Source organism: Heterocephalus glaber, unplaced genomic scaffold (genome assembly GCF_053883595.1).
Source record: "Heterocephalus glaber isolate CG9 unplaced genomic scaffold, H.glaber_assembly_v1.0 deba00001461, whole genome shotgun sequence".
Lineage (NCBI taxonomy): Eukaryota > Metazoa > Chordata > Mammalia > Rodentia > Bathyergidae > Heterocephalus > Heterocephalus glaber.
The window spans coordinates 38,724,671-38,751,201 of NW_028258308.1; the positions used below are offsets into that span (position 1 = coordinate 38,724,671).

General features: G+C 36.6%; 1 protein-coding gene across 1 annotated transcript in view; it reads left to right on the forward strand.

Annotated features, from left to right (window-relative positions):
• Kcnu1 (potassium calcium-activated channel subfamily U member 1) overlaps positions 1-26,531 on the forward strand; it is a 161,559-nt gene that overhangs the window by 47,646 nt on the left and 87,382 nt on the right. The window contains exons 11-18 of the mRNA XM_021236895.2: positions 12,163-12,268; positions 13,337-13,419; positions 16,788-16,857; positions 17,255-17,407; positions 20,794-20,906; positions 21,261-21,332; positions 24,784-24,873; positions 25,009-25,106. Of these exons, the coding sequence (XP_021092554.2) occupies positions 12,163-12,268; positions 13,337-13,419; positions 16,788-16,857; positions 17,255-17,407; positions 20,794-20,906; positions 21,261-21,332; positions 24,784-24,873; positions 25,009-25,106 (785 nt within the window). The remainder of the gene's footprint in view (positions 1-12,162; positions 12,269-13,336; positions 13,420-16,787; positions 16,858-17,254; positions 17,408-20,793; positions 20,907-21,260; positions 21,333-24,783; positions 24,874-25,008; positions 25,107-26,531) is intronic.

A 26,531-nucleotide genomic window follows, 5' to 3' on the forward strand; every position in this document is an offset into this window, starting at 1 on the left:
GAGGTCCGGCTCGGGCAGGCCGGGGGCGAGGCTTCCCCGCCCTGCATAGACTTTCAATGGAGTTTTTAATCTCCTGGAAATCTGTTTGCATCTGTTTTATGGATTCCATTTGTTTCCTAGGTTGGGATTCCATCATGTTCCTCAGCTCCTCTCTAGATTTATTAATCATGTCTTGCACTAGGGGCACAATTTCTCCTGTTATCTGAGAAATTATTTCTGATTTCATGTTTTCCAGATCCTCTTTTGTTGCCAGTTCAGAGAGTCCAGGTGGTTGAGTATCAGAGGGTTCCATCTCATTTCCCTTTGGGGTTGCTGTAGGTGATCCGGAAGTCTGGTTTTGAGGCTTCTTTACATGTCTTCTCATTTTGATGGGGGAGGGAAGTGTGCTGTTGGCACCAATGGGGCTCACCTCCTCTTTGCTGGGAGAGGTGGAACAGTGGCCCGCTGTAACAAGTTTTTTGTAAATTTAAACATTCACTGTATCTTTTGATCCCACCACATATGTACTAATATTATTTAAATGACTCTCCATTATTTGACATTTAGGTTACTCTATATTTATTATCATTGTACATGATCGTAATTTTTTGCACATATCTAATGCACTTTATAATTATTATTTTTTAACTGTTAATACTGAAGATTGGAAGTTCAAGAGATTATTCTTAACAATGCTTTTGTTCTATATAGATTTCTTTTCTTCTAGGTCTTTTAAGTCAAATAGTTTGCCAAACACTGGGAAATACATAGTTAATATAAAGATATTTTAAAATTATTAATTATATAAATGGCTTCTTGCTATTTTAATTTATAATTTTAAATTTTATTTCCCAACATAAATGGATCCTTATTGCTTTATTTTACAATTTTCAACTTTAGTTTGTAGTAAATTGAACAGTTTTACATTTTGAGCGTTTTCCTTTGTTTTTGTAATTCCCCCATTTCTTTTATCCTCCTCTGTTAGGACAGCTTTTATTGTTTTATTGACTTTTAAACATTCCAAGTATTTTCATATTATACCTTTTATGTCATTTGCTATATATTTATTTTCCTCCAACTTTTATCCTTTGTGCTTTTATCTTAATACAGAAGGATTTAATATACATGTACTCAAATACATCAATTTATTCTTTTTGGCTCCTTACTTTTCTGACATTTTTAGGTTTCTTTGTTCTAGAATTAAAGGACTAGCTCTCTAATGTTTTCACAATGTGATTTTTAATATTTAAACTATCTGATATTTATTGTGTGTGATGTGTGGAGAACTAACATTTTTGTTTTCAGAAATGAAAAAATTGTTCTCTAAATAAGTTAGCTGGGCTTGAAATGACAATTTGATCTTATACAGAATTACATATGGGATCACCCTAACCTCCATTTATTTTACAATGGCGCACTCTGTATTTTACCATCTGAGAAAGCCCAATCCACCATGAACTTTGGCTTTTGTGTGTGTGATGTCCAACAGCCTTTTAGCTACTTTATGATGGTAATGATGGTCAGAGAACAGCTCTGTTTCCACATTTTGTAATGCCTGTCTTTCCTGAAATCTATGCTTTATTTGAATCCTTAGAAAATAGTGGGAAAAAAAGAAGAAAATGAAGATGATGAAGAAAGTCCTAAAATGAACTATAGGCTAATCATCATAATGCAATTGAGATAAGCATGAAATCATTAGATATATGGAAAATGATATATTTTATCTGAAGTTGCATTTTTATAGGCTAATGTGGGTTAATTATATGTATTTGTCAAAATAATGAACTTTGTTAAATAGTGCATAATATTGGAAGCAGCCATCTAGAAGTTTGTCAATTATATCTACACTTTGATGACTCTGAAATTCACATCATTCTCCAGATATTTTCTGTGGATTCATACTCACACAACTAACTGCCTTCAGGAAATTATTACCTCATTTAATGAAAGTTAAGGCCCCTCTTCATCCATGTTCCCCAAAGTGAAGTCCTGATCTTATATCCCCCTTGCCATCTCACAAGGCAAACAAACAAGGACTAAAAGCCCACAGCCCTTTCCATGTTGGTGAGTGGGACCTGGTAAGTGCAGTTCCTTAAAACAAAAAACCATATATTGTCTCTCTCAAGCCCTGTGTGTATTTTCATCATGGCTAGGACTTACTCTCATGAAAATCCTAATTCTATTTCTCTAGCTTCATCTTTACCATCACAAACCTATCCAAAGTTCAGTCTCGCCTGAGTTTCCATGAAGACCACTTTATTGATTCCTTCATTTTACTGTGAAACTCTTCTCCTTGTGTGTGCCCAGGTTCCCCTCACCAATCAGCACTCGGAGACCTCCAGCCATTCTATCTGAATTGTTGTCTTCTAATTTCCTTCTGTGTTCTTCTTCTGTTTTGTTTACACTAAAGCAATGATTACACTGTAAAGTTGAGGTGGGTTTTCATGTAATATAACTGTTAACATTTTCTTCTTTACCTTACATTTGTGTTGCTTCTCCAGTTAAAGATGGAGTCTCACTCTCCTCCCTTTGATTCTGGGCTGAACTGTGACTCAGTTGGTCAGTAGAACACTGAAGAAGCAATGTTTCCATACCTATCTTTTAAGGAGGATGATCATTTCAGCTTTCTTTTGGAGCCCTGAGCTGTCATGCTGTCATGCAAAACTTCATATAACCTGGCTGGAGAGAGAGCCTGGCCAGCTCCAGCTACTGTCATCTGAGACCACAGTCACATGAGTAAGCCATGCTTTTGGGCAGTCCAGCACTCAGGCAAACGACCAGTGAAGGTATCCAGAGGCAGGGCCTCAGTCTACAATATATGGAGTGTAAGAAACATCTGACTGAGATCAGCCAACCCAAAAAGCATGAAAATAATCCATTATTGTTTTTGGTCTATAATTTCCAGAATGCTTTGTTTGGCAGAAATGGATAACTGATACCAAAAAAGGGGAGAACTGGAAATGGAGTTCTGTCATACCAGAAGTTAAAATTTGGCCAAGGACTGGGGACTTAGCTCAGTGGTGCCTCACCTGCCTGGCAAGTGCAAGGTCCTGAGTTTGATCCCCAGTACTAGAAAAACTTAAAATTTAAATTTAAAAATGCGGCCTTTCCTTGGAACTGGGTGTGAGCAGAGGCTGAAGGATTGCATAGGGACTCTTGGCAGAGGCTGGAGAGGCTATGAGGACATTACTGCTAGAGGACGAGTACCCCTTGTTATCATGGCAGAAACTCACAACACTTTCCCTGGCAACAGTGGAGGAGATGGAAAATGTACATAGTGAAATTGGGTGAAGCTAGCTAAGAAGATTCCCCTAAAGATTACTGAGTTCTTTTCTTTACTCATGTATGCTATTAAAAGAAAATCCCTTAGTTTTTTAGGAGAAGTAAAAAGAAATATGAAAGGCTCAAAATAGTTTGTCCAGCTGGCCAAAAACATGTCAAAGTGGAAAATAACTTCGGGGGAAAAAATCAAATCCAAGGTGCAACCTTATGACCTATGACCTCAGGGTCGAGTTCCAATTGAAGATGTGTCTATAGGACTCATTAGACCTCAGAAAGATTTAGAATGGTGGCATGTAGATGCTGTTAGTGAGGGAAGGGAAAGTAGCTTCAGAGAAGCTTAAAACACATTCTTCCCAGAAGCCTGACAGTTTTAAAGAAAAATCTGTCTCCAAGGAATCATCAATATGACTTTTGGGACATGATATAAATCTGAATAAGATTTAGAGAAAATTCTCAACATCTTAAACAAAACTTTACTGGCAGTAGCCCTGCCAGCATTGAGTAAAAGAGGCAAAGAGAGTCCAAAATGAAAAACGTGCCTCCAAACCCCCATTCTAGCACAGACAGGGGTCAGGCCAAGACAGTGACTCAAGGACAAAAAGGTCATATATCAAGGAATAGGAAGCATGATGACTCAAGGGGTCAGACAGCAGAGATGAAAATCAAGAAGAACAATGGATTAGCTATGAGAACAGATCTGGGACACCGTCCAAAGACATTCTCTGCCCATGGGATAGAGGACCCTAATAATAAGTACTCAGATTTCAGACATCAAAGAGATAGAGAGTAGTTGCTCTGCGCTCTCTACTTCCACCTCCACCTGTTTCAATTGTGAGCATCTACTGCAGTTTTCTTCTTCCTGCTTCATCCTCATATATTGGCTGAGGAAATGTCAGAAGCAGCTTTGCCTGAGGATCCCCGTGTGAGTCTGTACCTGATTTAGATGACAACATTTAGGGCTTTGAGCTAATGTTATAAAGACACGAGACTATGGGGAAAGAAAATGGAGTATTTTGTACAGAGTAAGGATGTGAATTCATGTGGCTAGAGGATGGACTAAGGTAGATTGTTTTTAAAGATGGCTAGTAGAGAGAGATAACATCCATAAGTCAAGATATTAGTTGCATGAAACAAAAACTATAGCTAAATTAAGCAAAACACTGTTCTCAAAAACTTCAGAAAAGCCAGATAACTAGATTTAGAGACTAAGAAACAAGGAGAAATGATAATGTGTATTATTATGCATGACTAGGTACACAAATGTTGACTTTAATATCATTCTTCACACTGAATGTGTAACTCTTACATACTTTGTGTATGTGCTGTTTTTCACAAAATTAAAAGATGAGAAATGAATAGAGTTATATTAGTCAGCTTTTTATTATTGTGACAAAATAGCTGACATAAACAACTTAAAGGCTGAACAATTTATTTTTGGCTAATGGCTTTAGAAGTTTCAGTCCATGGTCAGCTGGCTCCAAGAAAGAAGCCACTGTGGTGGAAGGGCATAGCAGAAGCAAGCTGCTCATTTCATGACACCTAGGAAGCCAAAAAAAGGAAAGATATACTCTTCAAAGGCACATCCCCGTGGACCTACTTCCTCCAACGAGACCCCACCTCCTAAAAGCCCGTTCAGCTGTGAACTCATCACTGGTTAATCCATCAATGGGGTTATTACTCAAAATCTAGCTACCCTTCTAGAGGTTCTTAATCTGATCAAGTTGGCAATTGAGATTAACAATCACAGGAGCTGATAAAAACATCAATGTCTTACTGGGAAGGTATAATTATGTAGATCAGGGTAAATGAAAATCAAGCACATACACACTTGAAATGTGAAAATCAAAACATAGAGGTAAAGACAGGCATTCATGTAAATTTTGTCATAATGTAGAAGGGACACCTAACCAACAATTTTTAGGGGGGAGGCAGATTAGTGTAGGTATCTGGAAGAAAGTTACCATTCAAGAGAATAATATGTGCCTATAGCTTACAAGTGAAACAGCAAAATCTTATTATAAGAGATTTATTCCTGTTCTTTCTCCAGTCTTCTGGATCAGAGATCACCACTCAGCTCTTTCAGATTTCATATTTCTTTTAACTTTAAATGTGTATTTTACTATTGTTTTGATTTCTTAGTTGTAGAGAGCAATTATTAATAACTAGATACAGCAGAGAAGCATTTTCTAGCACTCTACTCAACTTCCTTTTCTTCCATCTTTCTAATACAGTTATCTTAGAATTTGTAATTACAAGAAAAATCCCTATTCATATCATTATGGCTAATGAAGATTTTTTCCTGAAAATTCAAGTATTTGCATATACTGTACTTTGCACTTCCTCAAAGTTATTTTTCAAGCTCAATAATTGAATCTATTTATTGGATGCCATATATACACATATATGATACATGTATACAGTAGATATATGCATAGCATTAGATGGCTTTTTAATTTCCCCAACATTAAATAATATAAGAATAATGAAGGTTGAATGAAAAAATTCTAGGAGTTACATATGGGTTATGGAAGTATAGAAAGTAGAACTTCTATTTCTTTTTCAATTTGCAAGGAAAAATTACGTACCATACTTAAAACGTTTTATGCTAAAATATGATTCAAAAAGAAAATTGTATAAAATTAAAATGTACTTTGAAATGAATGAACATAAAGTACACATCTGTGTAGCCACCATTCTGATAGAGAATTATTCTACTTCCAGTGCACCTGCATAACCCTTTCCATTTTTAATCCCTATAGGCAACTAAAACTCTGACACTTAATTTAATAGTTTTTAGTTGCCTTATCTACCATGTTTATTTTCAATATTACTTGACTTTTTCCTGTTTTAAAACTTCTATAAATAGTATGTAAATGTGTTTGCCTCAATGTTAGGTTTGTGAGATTCACTCACATTGCAGCCAACTAGAGTCACACTAATTTTTATTGCTTTGTATCACCGTGTTCCTTCATACGAACGCACCACAGTTTTTCTTAATTCATTCTACTTCTGGTGGTGTTTTCCCTCAGATATTGGCTCTAATAAAGAATGGTACTGTTCAAATGCTCATTTATGGTACCCAGGAATAAAACTGCAAAGTAATAATGTTTAAATATTTTTCTATATCACAGCTGATACAGTTTTGCATACCATTTCCACCAACAACTATGAATTGCTGTTGTCTTATATCCTTCCTAACACATGGAGATGTCTAACCCTAACATATCAGTCTTTGAAATTTTTGTTATTCCTATGAATAGCACTTTATAAGATAGTGGTATGCTACTATCATTTTAAGCCATTTTTTTCTTATTATTAATGAGGCCAAGTGTCTTTTCATATTTATAAACCATTTATAGTCCTTATATGAAATGATTATATTTATCTTGTACATTTTGATCCTGAATTTTTAGTGTTTTCTGTATTTATGCAAAGTAATATGTGATATGAAACTTTGTCAGATATATATTATAAATATATTGTTATAATACACTATAAATATATAATATTTGTATATATAATTTTAGTTATTGAAATGAACCCAGGACTTTCACACTGACCTACTTTTCTAGTTATTTATTTATTTATCTATCTATGTATATATTTATTTAAATTTGAGGCAAAATATCACTAAGTCACTTAATTTTCCAGGCTGGGTTTGAATTTTTTTTCCTAAATTCTTTTATTGGTATATTTTAGGTATACAACACATTTGCTTTTCTCATTGGGAACCTGTACCTCTACATGATGCATCTTGGTTCTTATTTTTTCCCCATTCCTAGCCCTCCCTTCACCCCCTCCACCCTTCCCTATTTACAAAGACCTTATTTCCATTTTTTCCATTTCTCATCATTTTTCCTTTCCCTTCTTTCCTTTCTCGTGCCCCTCCCACTACCCCTATCCCTTTAATTAGAATGAATAATCAATAATGCAAAATGGGTTTGAATTTATAATCTTCCTGACTTGGCTTCCCAGAGTGCTGGGATTTCAGGTGTGTGCCATCTCATCTGGTGGTTCCACTATTTAATGGTTTAAACTCTTATCAACTCAGAGTTCTATGCTAGTTTTCGTTAAATTTACCCTCCTGTTTAAACGTTTTTCTAGTTTTCTCCTTGCATCTCTGATCTTCCATTGCATTACAGCTATTGTCCTTCTTGCCAAAAGGGCAAACCTTTACACTTCCTCTGAATGAAGATCAACCAATAACAAATCATTGTTTAATGTAAATGATCTTTGTTTTCTCTTCATCCTTGAGAGAATGTCATGGATACTGACAGTTGTTTCTTTAAGAATCACAAAGATATTCCTCTCATCACAAGCTTTTTCTGTTATTAAGAAGCCCGTGAACTATTTTCCTAACTACAAAAACTCTCTTCTTAGAAGACCATATGTTTTGAGTATGAAGTATGCTATAATTTTTCTGTGATGTTTATAGGTCTGCATTTCTATTAATTTATCATGCTTAAGATGCAGAAATTTCCCCAACTCTCTGGCTCAGTGTCTTCTACCATTTCTTCTACCATTTATTAGTTTTTAAATAGTTCAAACAGCCTTTCTATATATCTTCAGTAAACAGGAGGCTGAAGTTACTTGGTTTATCATTCTTGAAAGCAGAAGCCTTCGACCCTACTAATTTATATATGGAATTCTAGGCAAAGTTCTCACTTCAAAATATTCATGATCATGTGTCATATAGTGAGTGAACAATATTATAAAAGGGAAAGTTTTACTTAAATGGATTGATGATTTCTAAGTACTTTAAAATATTGTGGTTGATAGTGTGTCTGGTAATAAAGGTATTTTACAATTCATTGTAAAGATTTGGCTTTTAGAGTGTTGATTTTCTCTGAATTTGTTCTAAGAATTTTGAAAATAGGATGATGTAAATCAGATTTAGTTTTCTTATTTGGGTGCTGGAGAAACTCAACTGGATTCTTTGCAAAAATCTTTAAGCTTCTAACTTGTCTTCTCACAGAGTGTAATATTTCCTGTGATGTTTTAAAAGTTTTAATATGATAGGCAAATTTTCAATATTTGATTTTTGTTTAGAAAATATTTCCCTATTCCAATATTTAAAATATATTTAAATGAAATTTCTATGAAGAATATAAATTTTTGGTTTTTGTCATTTAACTCACTAATTCACCTGGAATTTGTTTCATATGGTAAGATGCACACATACAATTTCAACTTTTGCCTTTTTTTCATTAAGTTTATTGGTACATTTTAGGTATAAAATATAATGACATTCATCACTGGGATCTTGTGCCTTTACATGATGTATCTTGGTTCTTATTCTTTCCCCATTCCCCTGCCCTCCCTTCACCTCCCCCACCCGTCCCCACTTACAAGACTTTGTTTCCTTTTTTGCTTTTCTCATATTTTTTCTTTTCCCTTCTTTCCTTTCCCCTACCCCTCCCACTCCCCCTACTCCTTTAGACCTTCTCTACATATTTCACATTATCAATTATACATTTTGATCCTTATTTACAGTTTTAGTTTTTCAGAGAGACTACTTGGTATTTACACATATGTGTCCTATTTATTTCACTTAAGAGTATGGGCTCAGGGTGCATCCATTTAGCTATAAATGTCTCTAGTTTCTCATTCTTTATGGCTAAGTAGTACTCCATTTTATTTTTTTAAAAAATCACATATTTTTTATCCAGTCTCCAGTAGATGGGCAATTGGGCTGTTTCCAAGTTTTAGCTATTATAAACTGTGACACTATAAACATGGGTGCACATGCATCACTGTGGTATGATTCTTTTAATTCTTTGGGGAAGATACCCAGCAGGGAAATAGCGGGGTCAAATCAGAACCTCTAATACTAGCTTTTTGAGGTTTCTCCATATTGAATTCCACAGTAGTTGCACCAGTCTGCACTCCCATCAACAATGGAGAAGGGTTCCTTTCTCCCCACACCCCTGCCAGTATTTGTTATTTGTTGATTTCTTGATAGCAGCCATTCTTTTTGGGGTGAGGTGGAATCTCAGCGTTCTTTTCATCTGCATCTCTTGAATGACCAGTGATGTTGAACATATTTCATATGTTTATTTGCCGCTTTTACTTCATCTGAGAAATGTCTGTTCATTTCAAATTCCTATTTTTGGATTGGGTCTTTAAATTTGGGAGGCCTGATTTTTTTTTTTAAGTTCTTTATATACTCTAGATGGTAGTGTTTTTTCTGATGAACAGCTGTTAAAATTTTTTTCCCACATTATAGGTTGTCTTTTAGCTCTGTGGGTGGTTTCTCCTGCAGTGTAGAAGCTTTTTAATAAGATGAGATCCCAGTTGTTAATTCTTTGTGCTAGTTCTTGTGCTACTGAGGATTTATTCATAAAGTCTTTTGCTATGCCAGTGTCTTCAAGAGCTCTACCTAACTTATCTTCCACCAAGTTTAGTGTTTTTGTTTTAAAGCTTAGATCTTTAAAACACTTTGATTTTAATTTAGTGCATGGTGAGAGACAGGGGTCTAGTTTTAATCTTTGGCAAGTTGAAATCCAGTTTTTCCAACACCATTTATTAAAGAGGCTATCTTTCCTCCAGTGAGGATGGTTGGCTCCTTTGTTAATGATGAGGTAGTTGAGTATGTCTGCAGTTGTTTCTGCATCTTCTAATCTATTCCACGGATCCTCAGGGCTGTTTCTTTGCCAGTACCATGCTGTTTTTATCACAGTAGCTTTGTAGTATAGTTTCAAGTTGGGGATTTTGATACCCACTGCCATGTCTCTATTATCTAGAATTGCTTTTGTTATTTTTGGTCTCTTCTGGTTTCAAATGAATTTTTGGATTATTTTCTATAGTTCTGTGAAATGTACTTCAATTTGGCCTTTCAACAACTGCTTTTTCAGCAGCAGTTCCTCCAAAGCCAATGCCTACTATTGACAGGGTCATTCTGCACTTTTATGTTCATCAACTTATCTCTCATTGTATTAATAACACACTTTCTATTACAAATGCTTCATAATTCTTATATATGCTAAAGTCTTCCCTCCTTTCTTCATTGTTAATTCTTTTTAATACTCAATAAGCTTTCCTTAGCCTTTTATCTTTCATATAAATTTTATAATAATCTTAACATGTACTGTGATCAAACTATAGCACTTTTATGGGAATACAGTTGAAACTTTAGATTTATAATTGACTTCTTTTTGCAACAAATTCTTCCTAAGTCTGGCTATATTGTAGGTATCCATTAATTAAGTTCTCATGTATTGTCTCTTAACAATATAGTATAATTTCCCAGATAGTTCACCAATTTTACAGGTATAATTTATATAAGGCACTTAATTAAAGTACATAAAATACTTTACACAAAGTACTGATAAAGTTGAAAATAGTGTCTTCTTATTATATTTTCAATTGTTTGCTATTGATATAAAAAAGACAATTGACTTTTGTATATGAATCCACATAAATTTCTCTATTTTGTTGAATTTTTTCTGTGCTAGTATTAGGTGTTTCAATGTAAATAATCATATTATTTCAAATAAAACCAGTTAATTTCCAATTTCTCCATCCTTATGTCTATAATTAAAAATAAAAATATTATTTTTATTGTATTTTGCCTATATGCATTATATTTTCTTCATTCGATACATGAAATGTCATCAACAAATATAACAAAGATTTAAATTTTAAAAAATTATTATGATAGAGACAAATCATCATTAATTCTCCTTAAAATACCCCCCTTCACTTTACACAAACTTACCCATCATTTTTGTCACTTTGCATTCAAAATGTTTATCTCTCATGGGCATTTTGACTTTGGAAAAAAGCCCAAAGCCGCATGGCGCCAGATCTGGTGAGAAGGTGAATGAGACTGCGTGGTAATGGAGCCAGCTTTCCATTGGATGGCACTTGGCCGCAGCATTCACAGCTCTTTCAATCACTCTTCATAAATACATGCAATAAGGCTATCAGAATTGCTTCAGAAAGTGGCAAAAATGGTGGGACAAGTAGTGCTCTAGGGAAAGAAGACTATTTTGAAGGGGAATAATGGAGATATGTAAGACTGCCATAGACTTTTAAAACATTCATCATATTTTGGATCACCCCACATGTGTCATTTGTGTCTTTTCTTTTTTCTTCATCAGTTTCACCAGTTTTGCCTATTGTGTTAGGCTGTTTTTCAAAGAACCAACTTTTGACCTCATTGAGCTTTTGTGAGTTTATTCAAATATTAATGTCCACTACTCTAAATATTCCTTAAAGCACTGCTGTTGTTGTATCAAGAAGCATGTATATTTAATGGTGTTAGTGTATCTTATTTCTAAGAGTAATTATAAAGAACTACTATTATTTCTTCTTAGCCCTAAAAGATTGTAGCAGCCCACTTTTTTGAAACAATTCTGAATATGAAGAATATTTTTAATTAATCTTTTGGGTTTTAAGTCTTAATTGTACTGTGATCAAAGAGCATGATATGTACAATAACTATCTTTTGCAATATATTGAGGTGTTCTTTTTTGATTGAGTAAAATATCATCTCAGTAATGTTTTTGCTCTTAAAAATACATTTTCTAAGTGTTGATTGCAAAATTCATATCATACTTGTATTCAAAATACTTGATTGTTTTCCTGCTTGACTTATCAGTTAATGAAAGACATGTGTTGAAATCTCTAGTTATAGTGACATGTTGAATTCTTGCCTCTGTTTTGGCATTGTCCCTCCTTGCATTCATTCAGATCACTGTGATTGCTTATGCCTGAGGTGCAAACCTATCCCCAGAATTAGGCTGATTGTGCCAGTGTAACCTGACCACATAGATTAATAATGAGTGATGAGTATTTTCTGAAAGGAAAGTACTGGATCTGTTCAATACACTAAAAACGTACTACAACCTGCAAACCACCCCAGTGATCTTTTTTTCCATCTTTACCACAATATTCTAGGGTCCATCCTTCTTTGGAATTGGAGACCATATTTAAATGCAATTTGGCCTATACAACTTTTATTTTTGGATCTGCACTGAAGTGGGAGGATCTGAAGCGAGTTGCGGTAAGATCTATTTCTTTTTCTCCTCGTGGTTTCCCTGTGCTACAATCATTAAGATGATAGGCTGTATTACTATTTCTGATTCTTTAACAGGAGGGAAAGATAGCTTTTTTAACCTTAAAACTGATCAGAAAAAAGTTGGAGTAGTTGACCTCCAAATCCTCTTTGACAAGGGCAAGTAGACATTACTGTTTGTGGACCCTTACCTTAAAGTTTTTTATTTTACTAAATTCTCTATTTACTAAATTCTTTATCAGATCTGGAAAAGTTATGGAGAACAAAACTGTATTTGTTCTTACCATCCAAATAGGGTTCTTACTAGAAGACATATTCTAACCAATTTCTCCTGCCCCCACTGATGTCTTCAGATAAGGGAAACACGAAGCAGAATAGCAGAAAACTCATTAAGGGTTTGAATTACAAATAATGAGCAATAGCCAACCCTCTAGTCAGTTTTGGTTTTAGATCAAAGCCAGCTTTCTTTCATGTCCTAAGTCTTTTAGAATCAATAAACCAAAATGTTTCAACTCAAAAGAAAGATCTATGTAATGACTACAAGCAGAAAATGACAGACCCTGTGTAATCTTTTTCTTACAGCTTGGTATTATTGCAGATATTTCAATAATTTTCTAGAACCTTAAGATTCAGAATCTAACATATATTGAATGACTACTTGGTTTAGGTCAAGAAAACTCCTAACTCCTCCTTTCTTTGCTGTCCTGAAAGACAAATATACAGGCAGTTTCTGAAAATGGTCTTATTGCTCATCACTGGACATAAAATAATAGTGATGGTAAGAAAAACATCACTTTGTACTTTAGCCATTTTGAAGCAATCTTCCACTTGTGTTGAAGACCCTGGCCCCTCAGCTCTAGTGCTCCTTGCCCTGCAAGTACGTACAGAACTATGATCCTGATATACAGACATCATGGTCACAACTCCTTCCCATGTGTGCTATTTTACTTGTTGGCAATTTTATGATTAAAATAATAAGAAAACCCAGCAAGAGGAACACTAGAATATTATCTGATGTGATTAACAAAATGGCTGCTGTTTAATCTTGAAGAGCAGGTGGAGTTTGCAGAAGCATGCCTGATTTTAGCCAACCCTTTGTGCAGTGACTCATATGCGGAGGACACTTCAAACATCATGAGGTAAGAAGCTGGCATTGCGTTTTGCATGCTCCAGTGCTGATATTTTTCTACTTCTACTAAAAGCCCAGTGCATAGAACTAAATAGCAGATGTCATCTGTCAGAGCACCAGCTCTATCACCTTCAGGTTTATGCTTATTTTTTGCACACACTCTAATATGAAGGTGGATACAAGTGAAACTAGAGCATCATATATGCATACTTGCTTCTCTGTGTTCTTCTTCAATGTTTCACAGGTAATAGCAATCTGAATTTAAAAGGAAAGTGTACAAATAACTGAGAACTATTTAGATAGCACCATATAACTAAGATCTTCTTTTCCTCAAAAAGATGCCAGTTTTGAACTCTATTAGTACACTTTATTGGGATTTTTATCCTGTACTTCTAGTGAAATATTATGCATGATTTGTATGATATTGTTATGACCATTGGCAAGTATTTCCAAGATGGACAGCGTTAACATTAACATCTTTAACTACAAGTTATCTATGAGCACGAGCTTGACTTATGTTAACTGAAGTTCAACTATGATTATGGCAGTATATCAGTCAGCTATCCCAGGCTGGGACAAAGCACACAACACCCAGAAGTAAAGGAGGAGAGGTTATTTTGACTCACAGTTTTTATAGGATTCAGTCCAAAGTCAGCTAGTTCCAATTCAGAAATATCATGATGGATAGGCCTGATTGAGGACAGCTGCTCATCCCATGAAACAGCCAAGAAACAGGAACAAAAGAGAGGACCCAGGGACAAGAATATACCCTTCTAGTTCACACCCCCAGTGACCCAATTCCAACCAGGCCCTATCTCCTAAGAGCAATACAGCAATGAACTCATCAGTAGGCTATTCCACTGAAGAGTATAGCACTCCCTCATGATCCACCTTCTAAACATGAGACTTTTGGAGGACATTTTAGATCAAAATCATAACATTCTAAACCTAGCCCCCCAAAGACTTATGTCCATTTCATTATATAAAATACATTTAACCCATCTCTAAGAGTTGCCAAAGTATTGACAGTTCCACCATTACTAAAAAGTCCAAGTCCAAAATCTTTTCTGAGACCTCAGGCTAATTCTTAGCTATAATCTCTTGTAAAAATCAGAAAGAAAATCAAGTACTTCAAACATTTCCATTCCAAACATGATAGAATGGAATGGGATCAAAGGAAGTCTGAAACCCTGCAGGGCAAACATTAAATTTTGTAGCTCCGTGTCCAGTAGCACCCTGGGCAGGTGGTTGTAAGATGTGAGCTCCACAGGAGTTAAAGGGGTCTCCCTCTATGGCTGTGCTGCTTGCAGCTCACGTGGCTTCTCTTGAGCTAGTTCTGCTCCCTGCCTGAGGCTTTCCTCTGCAGGTGTCCATGTTCCTGTAGTATCCACTACACTTTCAGTTTAACTCTCACAGCTTTATACATTGCCTTCTCAGGGCCACACTGCCTTGCCTCCCAGACCTTCTTCTGAAATCTGGGTGGAAGCTTCTATGACCCTGTAGTCTTGCATTCTGCATGCCTGAAAAGCCAGCATCAATTGAATGATGTCAAGGTCTGGCAATGGTGGGATCATTAGCCAGGCCCCTTGGACCATGACTGCAGTGGCCTCTGTGTGCCTAGATGGCTGAGTACAGTGAAATGAATCCTAGAAAACCAATTTCCTAAGCAGTCCTTCTAGAGCAGGGGATGCAGAGGCTCACTTCTCAAATGAGAGCTTTTCAGTTTTAAATCCTTAAGTCTGCAAAAGGTAATGTCTTTTGCATTCTTGAAATATTTTCATGTCATCTTTCCTATTGTCCTAATGCAAGTATGTGGCTTCTTTTTATTGCACACAATTTTTTCTACAACCAAGCCTTCCATAGCCCCACTTTGCATGCATTTTATTATTGAACCACAAACTTTTCACATCTGATTTTTACTCATGCTTCTCAGCAGTACCCATCCCAAAACCTGAACTTAGGGCTGCTTTGTACTTTTCTTCTCCAGATTAATTAGTCCACTGGCCTTAATTTCATTCTCCACAAATTCTCAGAACATGGCCAATATGAAGACAAATATTCTGCCAGGATGTAGCATACATGGCCTCTTGGAATCATTGTTCCCAACTAAAACCTCCTGAGCCTGGCCCTTTACTCTTCACATTTCTATTAGCATGCAGCCTTCCGAAATCTGACAAGAATCTCTCATCAATCTGTTTTCTTTGCTTACCATATTCTAGAGCTTCTCTAGCCAGCATCTCCACAGCTTTCTAAATTCCTTCCCCAAACCAATTCCAAAGACTCGAACAACATGGTCAGGTAAAGTCACAGCAATGATCCCACTTCTCTGGTACCAATTTGTATATTAGTCACTTTCCAGCCATTGGGAAAAAAATACCCAATACACACAATTTAAGAAGTTTGTTTGGGGTCATGGTTTTCATAGGATTCAATTCAATTCTGGCTGGCTCCAAGGCAGAAACAGCACGGTATAAGATGCTAGTGGAGGACAGCAGCTCATTCCATGGCAGCCAGTTCTTTCTCTTCAGGCAAGCAGAAACAAAGAACAGAGGAACTGGGGATAAGAATATCCCCTTTCAGGTCATTCCCCCAGTCACCCACCTCCAACCAGGCCCCGCTTCTTAACAGCAAGTCAGATCTGAATCATCAGTGGAAAAATCTACTAATGAGCATAGAGTCCTTGTGATCCCATCACCATTCAAACACACAAAACTTTTGAGGGATCTTAAGATTTAAACCATAACAGCTGGCAGTGGTCTTGTGCCTAACCACATGAATTTCTGGTCCACAGAAGAAAATAAATATGCATAGGTGAAGATGATTCTACTTGTGGCAAGAAATAGCTGAGGACTTACATCATTTATAGTACTGTGAATATGAGCTAGATCTTAATTCCTTAACTCATAAAATAAGAAAGTTAAATTATATATTATACAGTCTGCTGCAAGGTATGGACAGCAAGTAAAACTCTGTTTTCCCCGTCATTATCATGTTTGGATCTGAAGGCTAAAACATGTGAAACCTTTATTTCCTCATCAAGAACTGGTTCCAGAAGACCACTGTCTTCTAAGACCAGTAGCTGACATTTCAATAAATTGATCTAATCTGACTTACTCACTGAAACAATGGGACTCTTCTGTATTTTTTTCCCCAGTACCTGGGATCAAACTCATGACCTTGAACTTGCCAGGCAGGTGAGGTTACACTGAGCTATATCCCCGGCTTCTGTATATGTTATTCATGGAACATTTTAGAAAACACACATTATATAATATACTAAGTCTTCCTCCACTTACACATCCATCATTTAGTCTAAAATGAATTATATAAAAAGTACACCATGGCATGTCATAATGAGCGTAATTGTGGTTTATGCAGGGTGCTCTCTATCAAGAACTATTACCCTAAGGCTAGAGTCATCATACAGATTCTTCAATCCCATAACAAGGTATGAAACATTCCAGCATAATTAGTCTCCTTATGTCTAGGTCTATGTAGCTAGGTGAACCTTACTACTCTCAAATGGATCTACAAATTAGAAAGATTTGCCAATCATAGGCGAAATTTGGAGTCTTATTAAGATTGTGAATTACTTAAAGATATAGCTTGGGGTCAGAATTAGAGGTCTGAGTCATTTGACCTAAGTTTACAACACTGACAAACCACTAACCACTTTAAAATCCTGAATTGTTTATTATCCCTTGCACTGACCCAGACACCACTTTTATTCTCAAAAGTGAAGAGCAAATGATATCAAGTAAATGAAATGATAGACATCCATCCAGAAGGACTTTCTTGAAGAATGTATATTCTTACCACTTGACTTGATTTCTACCATGAAACAGATTTTCCTGTCAAAGATTCCCAGCTGGGACTGGAGTACTGGAGACAACATCATCTGCTTTGCAGAATTAAAGCTTGGATTTATTGCCCAAGGCTGTCTGGTCCCAGGCTTGTGCACCTTTCTAACATCTCTATTTGTTGAGCAAAACAAAAAGGTAAACTGTGAATTTTGGCTCTTTCCCAGTGTCACATATATTATGATCAGAAATAGAAAAAACAAAGTTGTTTCAGGAAAGAAAGACATTCCCAATAAATGAAACTTGACCTCTGTTTAACCTCCGAAGAAACTGAAAGGGCTAGATAAAGATTCCAGGTACTTCACTGGCCTTGAGAGGTCACTTCTCTTATTCCTGCGGTGTTTATCTCCAAATCAGAAAGCATAACTCTGCTCCCTATCTATGTTCCAGAATGTCATAAGTACAAGTAATACTCATAATTTTTGAAGCATTTTAGTCATTGAGAGTGAAAATGTAAACAAAAGTTATATTAATGAATATGTAAAATATTTAAATGCAAATCAAATTAAGAAAAAGAAATTAGCATAATAAGAAATTATTCAAATAAAAGTAATGATGTAAATAATTTAAAACTTTTTTTCAGGTTATTTTAGGGACAGTCCATAAAGTAGCAATAATAGTGATAATGTGTTGATTTATAGTATGTGGGTTGTTTCCCCTCTATAATATTTTACATTTGTATCCCAGCAGTGGGTTGGCAAAGCTAATTATCTTGATTGTAAAGTGAGTTAGTGAATACACACCAATAATTTCCTAGTCCACAATCTTACCATCATGCTCTATGAACTTCTACAGCACAAAGGGCTATGAAATGCTCCAGAAGAGGGGCTCCAACCTTTTCCTGGGCCAAGTATTCCTTGCCAAAACACCCTCCAGAAAATAACATTTCTTTCCATTTTATTCTGAGTCCACATTGCCATTTCATATGCTCGATGGCCCTCCTAGCCTCTTTTTGGTATAGACCTCTGTTCAAAACAAAGTTTTCACATCTTTTCCTATTCCTTCCTTGACGCCATTAAGGTAAAGTGAAAGAAGTAAAAGATGTTCTGGCCAGCAAAATGCTAACGGAAACAAACAGGATTCTTACATAATTTCTTCAGTAAATGTAAGGAACTATAATATATAGATAACAAGAAATGACCATTAGGCAGGAGGGAATGAATCTTGATAAGCATGACCTTTCTTTCATTTAGCAGTCATTATGTACGGCTGAAGTAATGGCTCGTAAGGATGTTTTCTTTGCCTGTTATACAGATAAAGAGACAGGGAGTTTCAACATACTGCTGTAATGACTGTGACTTTTACACCCATGCCTGGATGAAACAGATAGAATGAAAATTCTATATGAAAATACTGTCTCCATGGGAATATAGAATGCAGAGATATAAAACAAATCATACCTGCTTTTCCTTTATTTTTAAATCTGAACTGTTAATCTTTTGTAGGGATAAGCACATGCCAATATTCATCACATGATAACTTATAGAATACAGGAGATATTTGTGGTCTAAATATATGGAGACAACTACACACACATGCATGCACACCCATAGTATGTATGCGTAGGTATATATATATATTTTTTCTTTTAATGAATTCTGAAACTCACATTGAGAAATCCTAAATTGGGAATATTCATTTTGCTGGTTTAGATTCTGTACCATTCCATGGACTTTGGTTTAGTGACGACGACTCCAGAGATTTGCGTCTCATTTTTCTCAAATCAGTCCCTCACTTTCTCTGTCTTGCCGTATCTCCATGTATAAAATGGGGCCATCAACCAATATGGTTTTTCTAAGTGTAGAGTTAGTATTTGTAAAATTTCCACTCTTATTAGAAGGTCTTGAATAAATGCCATGTTTTTAATTATATAAATTATATTGTGAGAAATTGTAGTCTAAATGGAATTTCTAGTTGGCCCTAGGTTGAGAGCATTACCTTATAACTTAAAATTAGATTAGATCCAATATATCTGGATTACTTAAGTCCCAGAGTCTTATACCCAATTCCACATTGTTCTACAGTTTTCCTTTTTGATCTTTTAAAAACTTTCTCAGGAAGGCTTCTGCATCTCCACAATTATCATTTTTATACTCTTTCAAAAATGGAAACATTTATATTAGAAGTATGTTATGGTTGGGAAAAAAATGTCTCTTAAAGGCTTATATGTTCAGAAGTGAAGCTTTCTGAAAGTGATTAGATCACAGGGTAGCAACCTTACCAATGGATTAATCCACTGATGAATTCAGAGCTTAATTTGTTGTTAGGAGGTGGGGCCTTGTCAAAGGAAGTAGGTCACTGGGAGTATGTCTTTGAGGGGTATATCTTTCATCTTGATTTTCCTGTCTTCTGCATCCTAGCTGCCATGGATTGATGAGCTTTCTTCTACCATACCGTTCTACTCTGTGTTTCTACCTTGAACCCAGATGACCAGGAACTGAATCCCTGAAACCATGAGTCAAAGTAAACCTTTCTTTCATACAGTTGAGGGTGTTTTGTCCCAGTGGGAAAGGAATGTGACTAACACAAAGCTCCAAGCCAATTTCTTTAGTAATTGCAACTTAAATAGTGATTTAAACTGCCCAGTGTGGGCAGCCCTCCTCATGAGAGGAATCCGATCTCAGAGATTGGGAAATGGCAAGAAATTCTGCTGAGTCTCAGTGTGAAGGAGGGGGATAGGGAAGGGTGCTAAATTGTCTGAACTAGGTGCTGCTTTTTAGAAGAGTGACTCCCAAATCCCAAGATCACAATCTGAGGAGAATTTCTGAAACATCTATAACTTCAAAGCAAAAATGCTCCAGTGAGGCTATAGGAATCTGACTTTCACCTGAGATTCTGGGATTAGAGACCCTGTCTTGCCTATTAGGTCAGTGTGGTGGAGAGTCTCATGGAAGCTTGTAGGAGGATGAGGAGGGCCTGACACACAGGCCAGAGAGAAGGTACCTCATAGGACTTTCTCTTCCATGTGCCTGTTGCTCTAGAAACCTACTGCCATCCTTGATTTTTACATGAACATTGCCATTGTTCAGGAAGGTTCTTTGAGTTCATTTGAACAAAAGACCTCTTCTAAGTCTGACAGAAGGCGGAAATATTTTTTCTTTGTAATATGTGGTTCATCAGTAGAGGACCAAGAGGTTTCAAAAGCAGTCTTAAATAGTCCCATCCAGAGAAAAACAATGTAGATTCTACATTATCCTTTCCATCTTACTGCTACTGACTCAGAAAACCATCTACCATGCTGAAATTAGGAGTGGACAAGACAGAAGAAGTCAAATTTCCAACAAGGAGACTTGGATGCCATCTGAGAAAAAATGAGACTTGGTGCATCCACCTCACCCTTAACTCCTTGGTGAAAATTGTTGAGTTTTAGTTCTGTCCTTTAAGTTTTTTTTTTCAGGTACACAATAGAATAACTCTCCTTCCTGGGACCTAAATGCACTGGAAACTAGTGGTATGTACAATTTGCATTCTAATATTCCTGATCCCATATTCACATTTCCCACACTCATGATTTTGTCTCCCAGGTTTCTCCTAAAGAGCGTTGGCAAAAACATTTCTTGAATGGCCTGAAGAATAAAATTCTGACCCAACATCTGTCTGATGACTTTGCTGGAATGAGTTTTTCTGAGGTTTCCAGGTAAGTTAGGTGAAATGCTTTCTCCATCCTTCACACATGACCACAAAGGTGGTCATGGAGAGCACACTGTAAAACAGGATTCAGTGACAAATCTGAAGGGGTCAGAAGGGATTACCCAGAGTCTGTGCAACCTAAGAGTTCATAATGCACTTAGGGCAGTTCTCCTGTGTCCCTGTCTAAGAGTTATTGGCAAGGCATTTGCTCACAAGTGGAAAATCTGTATTTGAGGCTTCCTTCCTCCACTGAGATGCTGGTCTTCTTCCTAACATGGAGCACAGTAGTGTGAGTCAGATTCTCCTGAACTAATGTCCTGCTTGTTCCTGTCTCCTCACAGCTCATTGTCTTCTTCCCTAGGCTCTGCTTCCTGAAGATGCACCTCATGCTGATAGCCATTGAACACAAGTCCCTCCTTAATGGTGGTTCCTGGTACCAGTTTGATTTGTCATCTTTTCTGTTTTTTTAAGGAGAATCTTCATGGTTAAGATTTTTCTAAAGATGCAGTCATAACTAAGAGTTTTAACATTGTTGAAAGCTTGCCTCTTGTGCACACAGGTTCTGCTATTGTGGAGCCTCTGTGCTATCCCTAAATGACTGGGGTTAGGATGGATTTCTCAGGAGGTAAATGCTTTACCTTTGTTTTTATGGCTCTGTTCTCTCATGAGCAGAGTAAGAAGCAATGGTCACCTTCACAGAGCTCTTTCTGCTAATGACATTACCTTGGAGGTCTTGACCATGAAACAATACTGTGAATTACTTATGATGAAAATGTTCCTACACTCTCTAGATTTAGAGAATGAGGTGCAAAATCTGACAAAATAAGAATTTGGCTGGCCTGCTAAATACAGTTTGCTGCTGATAAATGAAGGAAAGGGGTAAAATCATTAGGCCATTATCATTTCCTGGGAATCCTGATGGGTGTAGCATGAGAAGTAAGGGAAATTCATCACATACCAAAAAAAGAGAAACCAGGACAAAAAAAGTACATGAACATAAATGGGAGAAAAGGTAAAAAATGAATCAATTGCAGTTATAAAAAATGGTGACTGAAAGGGATAAGGAGTACCAAAAAAATAAAACAAAACAAAAACTATGATGTTGCTTATGTATGTTGTTTAGTGGAAAAATAGCTCAAGCTATGTTGGAATCTACAAATTCTGATTCTCAGGATGATTTGTTACATCATTTGTACAAGTAGAATGGAGAGGTCAATTCAGTTAATCTTTAACTCTAAGAATCATAGAATTATGGGAAAACATTCAAACTTCAGTAGCATCCAGTGATAGCTGGGCTATGAAGGTATGATTTTATATGAAAGATTGACAAGGAGAAAAGATCTATCTGAATAGAGGGATAGAAGGTGTAAAAGTTGTCTTGGCAAAAGAAATCAGTGGCCTACTGTAGAAGGAAAGTCATTAATAAGACAGTAATAAATCATCTGAATTTCTAAATTCTATTTGACAATCCTTCCATGCTCAAGAGAATCACACAATCCAAACTTATGCTCCTAAACATCTGCCCATCCAACTTTCTACTGAAAACAGATCATAGTAAAAAGGGTAGCTTTAAAATTATAAACCAGGCAATCTGGGTTTCAGATTGACTTAAAAGTTAATCAAATTTTAGTAACATCTTTGTCCTCCAAGAATCTGGACTATGCATGGAAACTCTGAAATTTTAAAGACCAAGATTACCAAATCCCATTTCTGACTTTGCAAAGTCAAAATCTCCAAGGGTGAGTCCTGAGAATTTTTCTGAAGTCTGTATGACATAGTCAATATATTCACTGACATTCAGGAATTAGTAGACCACACAGTCTAAAGATCTTTTCCAGCTCTAACATTGTAGGTGTCCATAAACTGTATTGAAATAACTGTTAATACAACCAGAAGCATGAATATTTTCTAAGCATCTAAATCCCACATAGATGGAAGAGGTCCTGGTGCTGTTTATACCTGGCACACATCTACTGTCAATGAAAGAGGGACCTGCTCCAACATAAATTTAACTCTCTCACGGAAAAGTCAGGTGAATCAAAGTGATTACAACTTGATTTTAGAAAGATATTGATAGCATTTTTCACAAGAGTGTAGGTTCATGACCCACATTGCAGTAGGCACTTTACATATATTAACTCTTAAATTCTCAAAATAATACTGGGAGGTAGGCACAATTTTTAGTCCCATTTTATGGATCAGGAAGTTAAGGCTCTGAAAGGTTAAATAATTTTCCAAGCTCACACAACTCCCAAGTAGCAAAGCTATGGTCTGCACTGAGTCTGACTCTGGGGACTGTGGTTCTAGTTACCACAGCCACTGCTAGTAGAGAGAACACCAGATATCTCAGTGGCTAAGCTTCAGGCCTGGGTAGTGAAAGACTGAAAGAAAACTTCTCTTTCACCATTCTTTGTTTCCTCTTTTAATTGATACACCTGAATAACCTCTAAAACTTGCAAAATCCCTGGATAATCATAAGGGGTTGTTATAGGAAATAATACTTTGCCTGCTGAGAGATGATGCTGATTCTGACCCTAGTCACATAATGTGATGAGTGTGCTCCAGTGAGAATGTTCCCTAAATAGAACGATTGGCCATGATTCACAATGGGAGTACAAACAACAATTTCAACTTGGATAATCCTCAAAGTCCACCTCCTCTCAAAAATGCAATCAGATACAATCTTCACAGCTAGAGTTCAGATCCCCCCAAAAGAAAGAGGTACATAAGTAACAATCATATGCTTACTAGTTAGTGAAGATCAACCAGTGGTATTTGAGGAGCCACAAAGCCATGTTCTTTCCCTTTGAAAGTCAAATCCAGTCATACCTCTAATTACTCTCAGTCAGCATATGCTTAGAAAATGTTATCCATTGTCTCCATTGAGAATCAACTGAACATAGCTAGCAAGCCCCATTCAGACCTTGTCAGAGGGCTTAAGAGGGGAGTGTGTGTGTTTGTGTGTATGTGTGTGTGTGTGTGTGTGTGCGTGCATGCAAGCCCTTTTACACTATGCAACTGAGGAGTTTCCTAACAGCAGAGTATGTCAAAATTAAGATGTGACATCATTTCAGTGTGAATTTTCAAGGAGGAAAAGAGTGTTTTCATCATCTAAAAAAGAAGCAAGGGAGTCCTCACTAAGCTAGAGGTATGAACTAAGAAGAAAAATAAAGGCAAGACATCCTGACAAACAGAGAGAAGTTTAGATAACTCAAAAAAGCCATGATGGGGTACTATATCAAGGCACAGAATAGTTGGAAATTTATTAGACAATATTAAATATATAAAACATATGAGAACAGAGAATCAAAATGTTGAAGTCATGTGGAAATAGAAATAATTCACATGGCTCCTGCTGTCAAAAATCTTGCAATCAAAATATACAAAGGTGAAGTCAAAATAAATGTACACTTTAAAAACCTGTATAGGTAAATAAAAGGAACCTTTGAATTCAGTTGATTGAGTCTGCCATTCATTTTAATGGCCTAAGGATGAACACCATTAGCATGACCACAAGACTGGCAACTAGTTGGCCTAGTTGCCATTTGATAGTCTCATTCAATAAGGCATCATATATTTGCATTGGCTGAACCACCTTAGATTCCTAATACGATATTAGGAGGAACTTCTGTTCAACTCAGCTATGAAGGCAGCTCAGGTAAAAATCAAGTTTTTACCTGGTTCCCCTCAGCATATTTAGCAGCAATCAAACAAAGAATTAATAGAGACAAATTCACATTTTCCACTGTGTTGACAGTGAAAGGAAATTGAATTCTATTAACTTGGCAACTTAGAGAAACTCTGGATAATGACAAAATGAAACATCAAATATTGCCACAGAAATCAGAGGGAAAATTGACTGTATTTTTATTTTCCATTTCCAGTGGTCTGATACTAAATCCACCTTCACAAGTGAAGCTGCATAAGAACACATTAGGGTTCTTTATTGCTGAATCTCCAAGAGAAGTCAGGAGGTAATTTTTTTATTACTTTATAGAGGGAAAGCACTAAAGCAAATACAACTTAATGGGAGGTGTACTGAGTCAGCACTGTGTCTCCTTAGCACAAAGCCTCACATAAGTCATTCTTGGTTTGCTCTCATTGTCCAGAGCCTTCTTTTACTGTTCCAACTGTCATGGTGATGTGCAGAATCCTGAGCTAATTGAAAAATGTGGCTGCAAAAGTAGGAGCTGTCAGCACCCCACAGGTAATTGTAGTTGATATCAAGCAAACTTTAGCCCAGCCTCTCAGAGTCTGGCCAAGACAAGAGAAGAGGGTTCCATCACTTAAAGGACAATGCCTATTTGTACTTGACCAGGTTGAGAAATATGTTTTCCCACTGTGCACCCAAGACCTGAGAATCAGTCTTTCAAAGGTGAAACAATCCTACTGCTTATCTAGTTCAACTCCCTTTTAGGCCAGGTGAATGGATCCCAAGAGAAATTCAGTAATGCTGTCCAAAATTACAGAGCCATTTAGTGGCATTGCCAAACTCAACCCTAGGCATGCTGACTTTCAGCCTGAAAATGCAGCCTATATCTGACTGCTTGGTTGGTCATGAGCACAACACTTTCTGACCATTCCTTGAGTATTGCTTCCTTGGTGGATGGTTGGCAATTTAAAGTTTATTCATTCAGCATAATGATGAGGCCATGTAACTTTCTCTGTCATCTGTAAGTGGACTCAATGTGTTATGAATGACCCTTTCCACTTCAATGCAGGAAAATAAAAATTAATCTCAAGTCTTTAGGATACATTTGTCCCTTCTGTTTAAAAGTTAGTCTCCTCCAGGTAGATTCCTATTCTTTGTGCAAAATCCCAGTGTTTCACAATTTACACTTAATTAGTTCAAAATGTGAATTTCCTATCAGGAGTATTCTCATTCCTAAGATTCTCAGTCTCTCCTTGTCTTCAAAAATGCTATTTAAATGTGGAAGTAAACTTTTTCAACATCATGATTGTTCTTGCAGTGTACATCAAGTCCTTACCAATGTCATGTAGGAATGAGGTTCCTCCTTCCCTTTGCTCTGGGATTGTCACACTCTGCACCTCCCATACCAATAACAAATAAATCACTTCCTTCTGATTCTGGGTCACCTTCTATCAATTTGTAATGGAAATCCATCATCCCTGTTATAGCCTTTATTCTTGTAATCTGCAAACCACCCCCCTCCTTCAGTGTGCCTAGTCTTTGCATTCCTGATGTTACTCTACCCCCTCTACTGCTTGGAATTCGCCCTATGCACATATTGCTGACAGGGCTTGGGACCTGAGTGGATGCCCTTCCCCACCCAAGCCTGCTCACATAACCATGCTGCTGTCTCTTCTTCCATATTAGTTTGCATTGCTACCACACAGCCTTCCCAAATAGCCCACCTCAAAACCAAGGAAAGTGAAGCATCACTCTGTATCTCCCCATGCCCACTGCAGAGGTATCATATCTTTCTTTTCTAGCCATCCCTCACCAACCTGAAGTACTACCTGTATATTCAGGGCTGGGGGACTGGATTCTTTCTCAGGGATGGAGCTTTGTCTTTTTTAATAGCAGATTTACTGAGATAAAATATGAACAGTATCATATAAATACCATATCCATTTAAAGTGTAAAATTCAGTGGATTTTAGTGTATGGA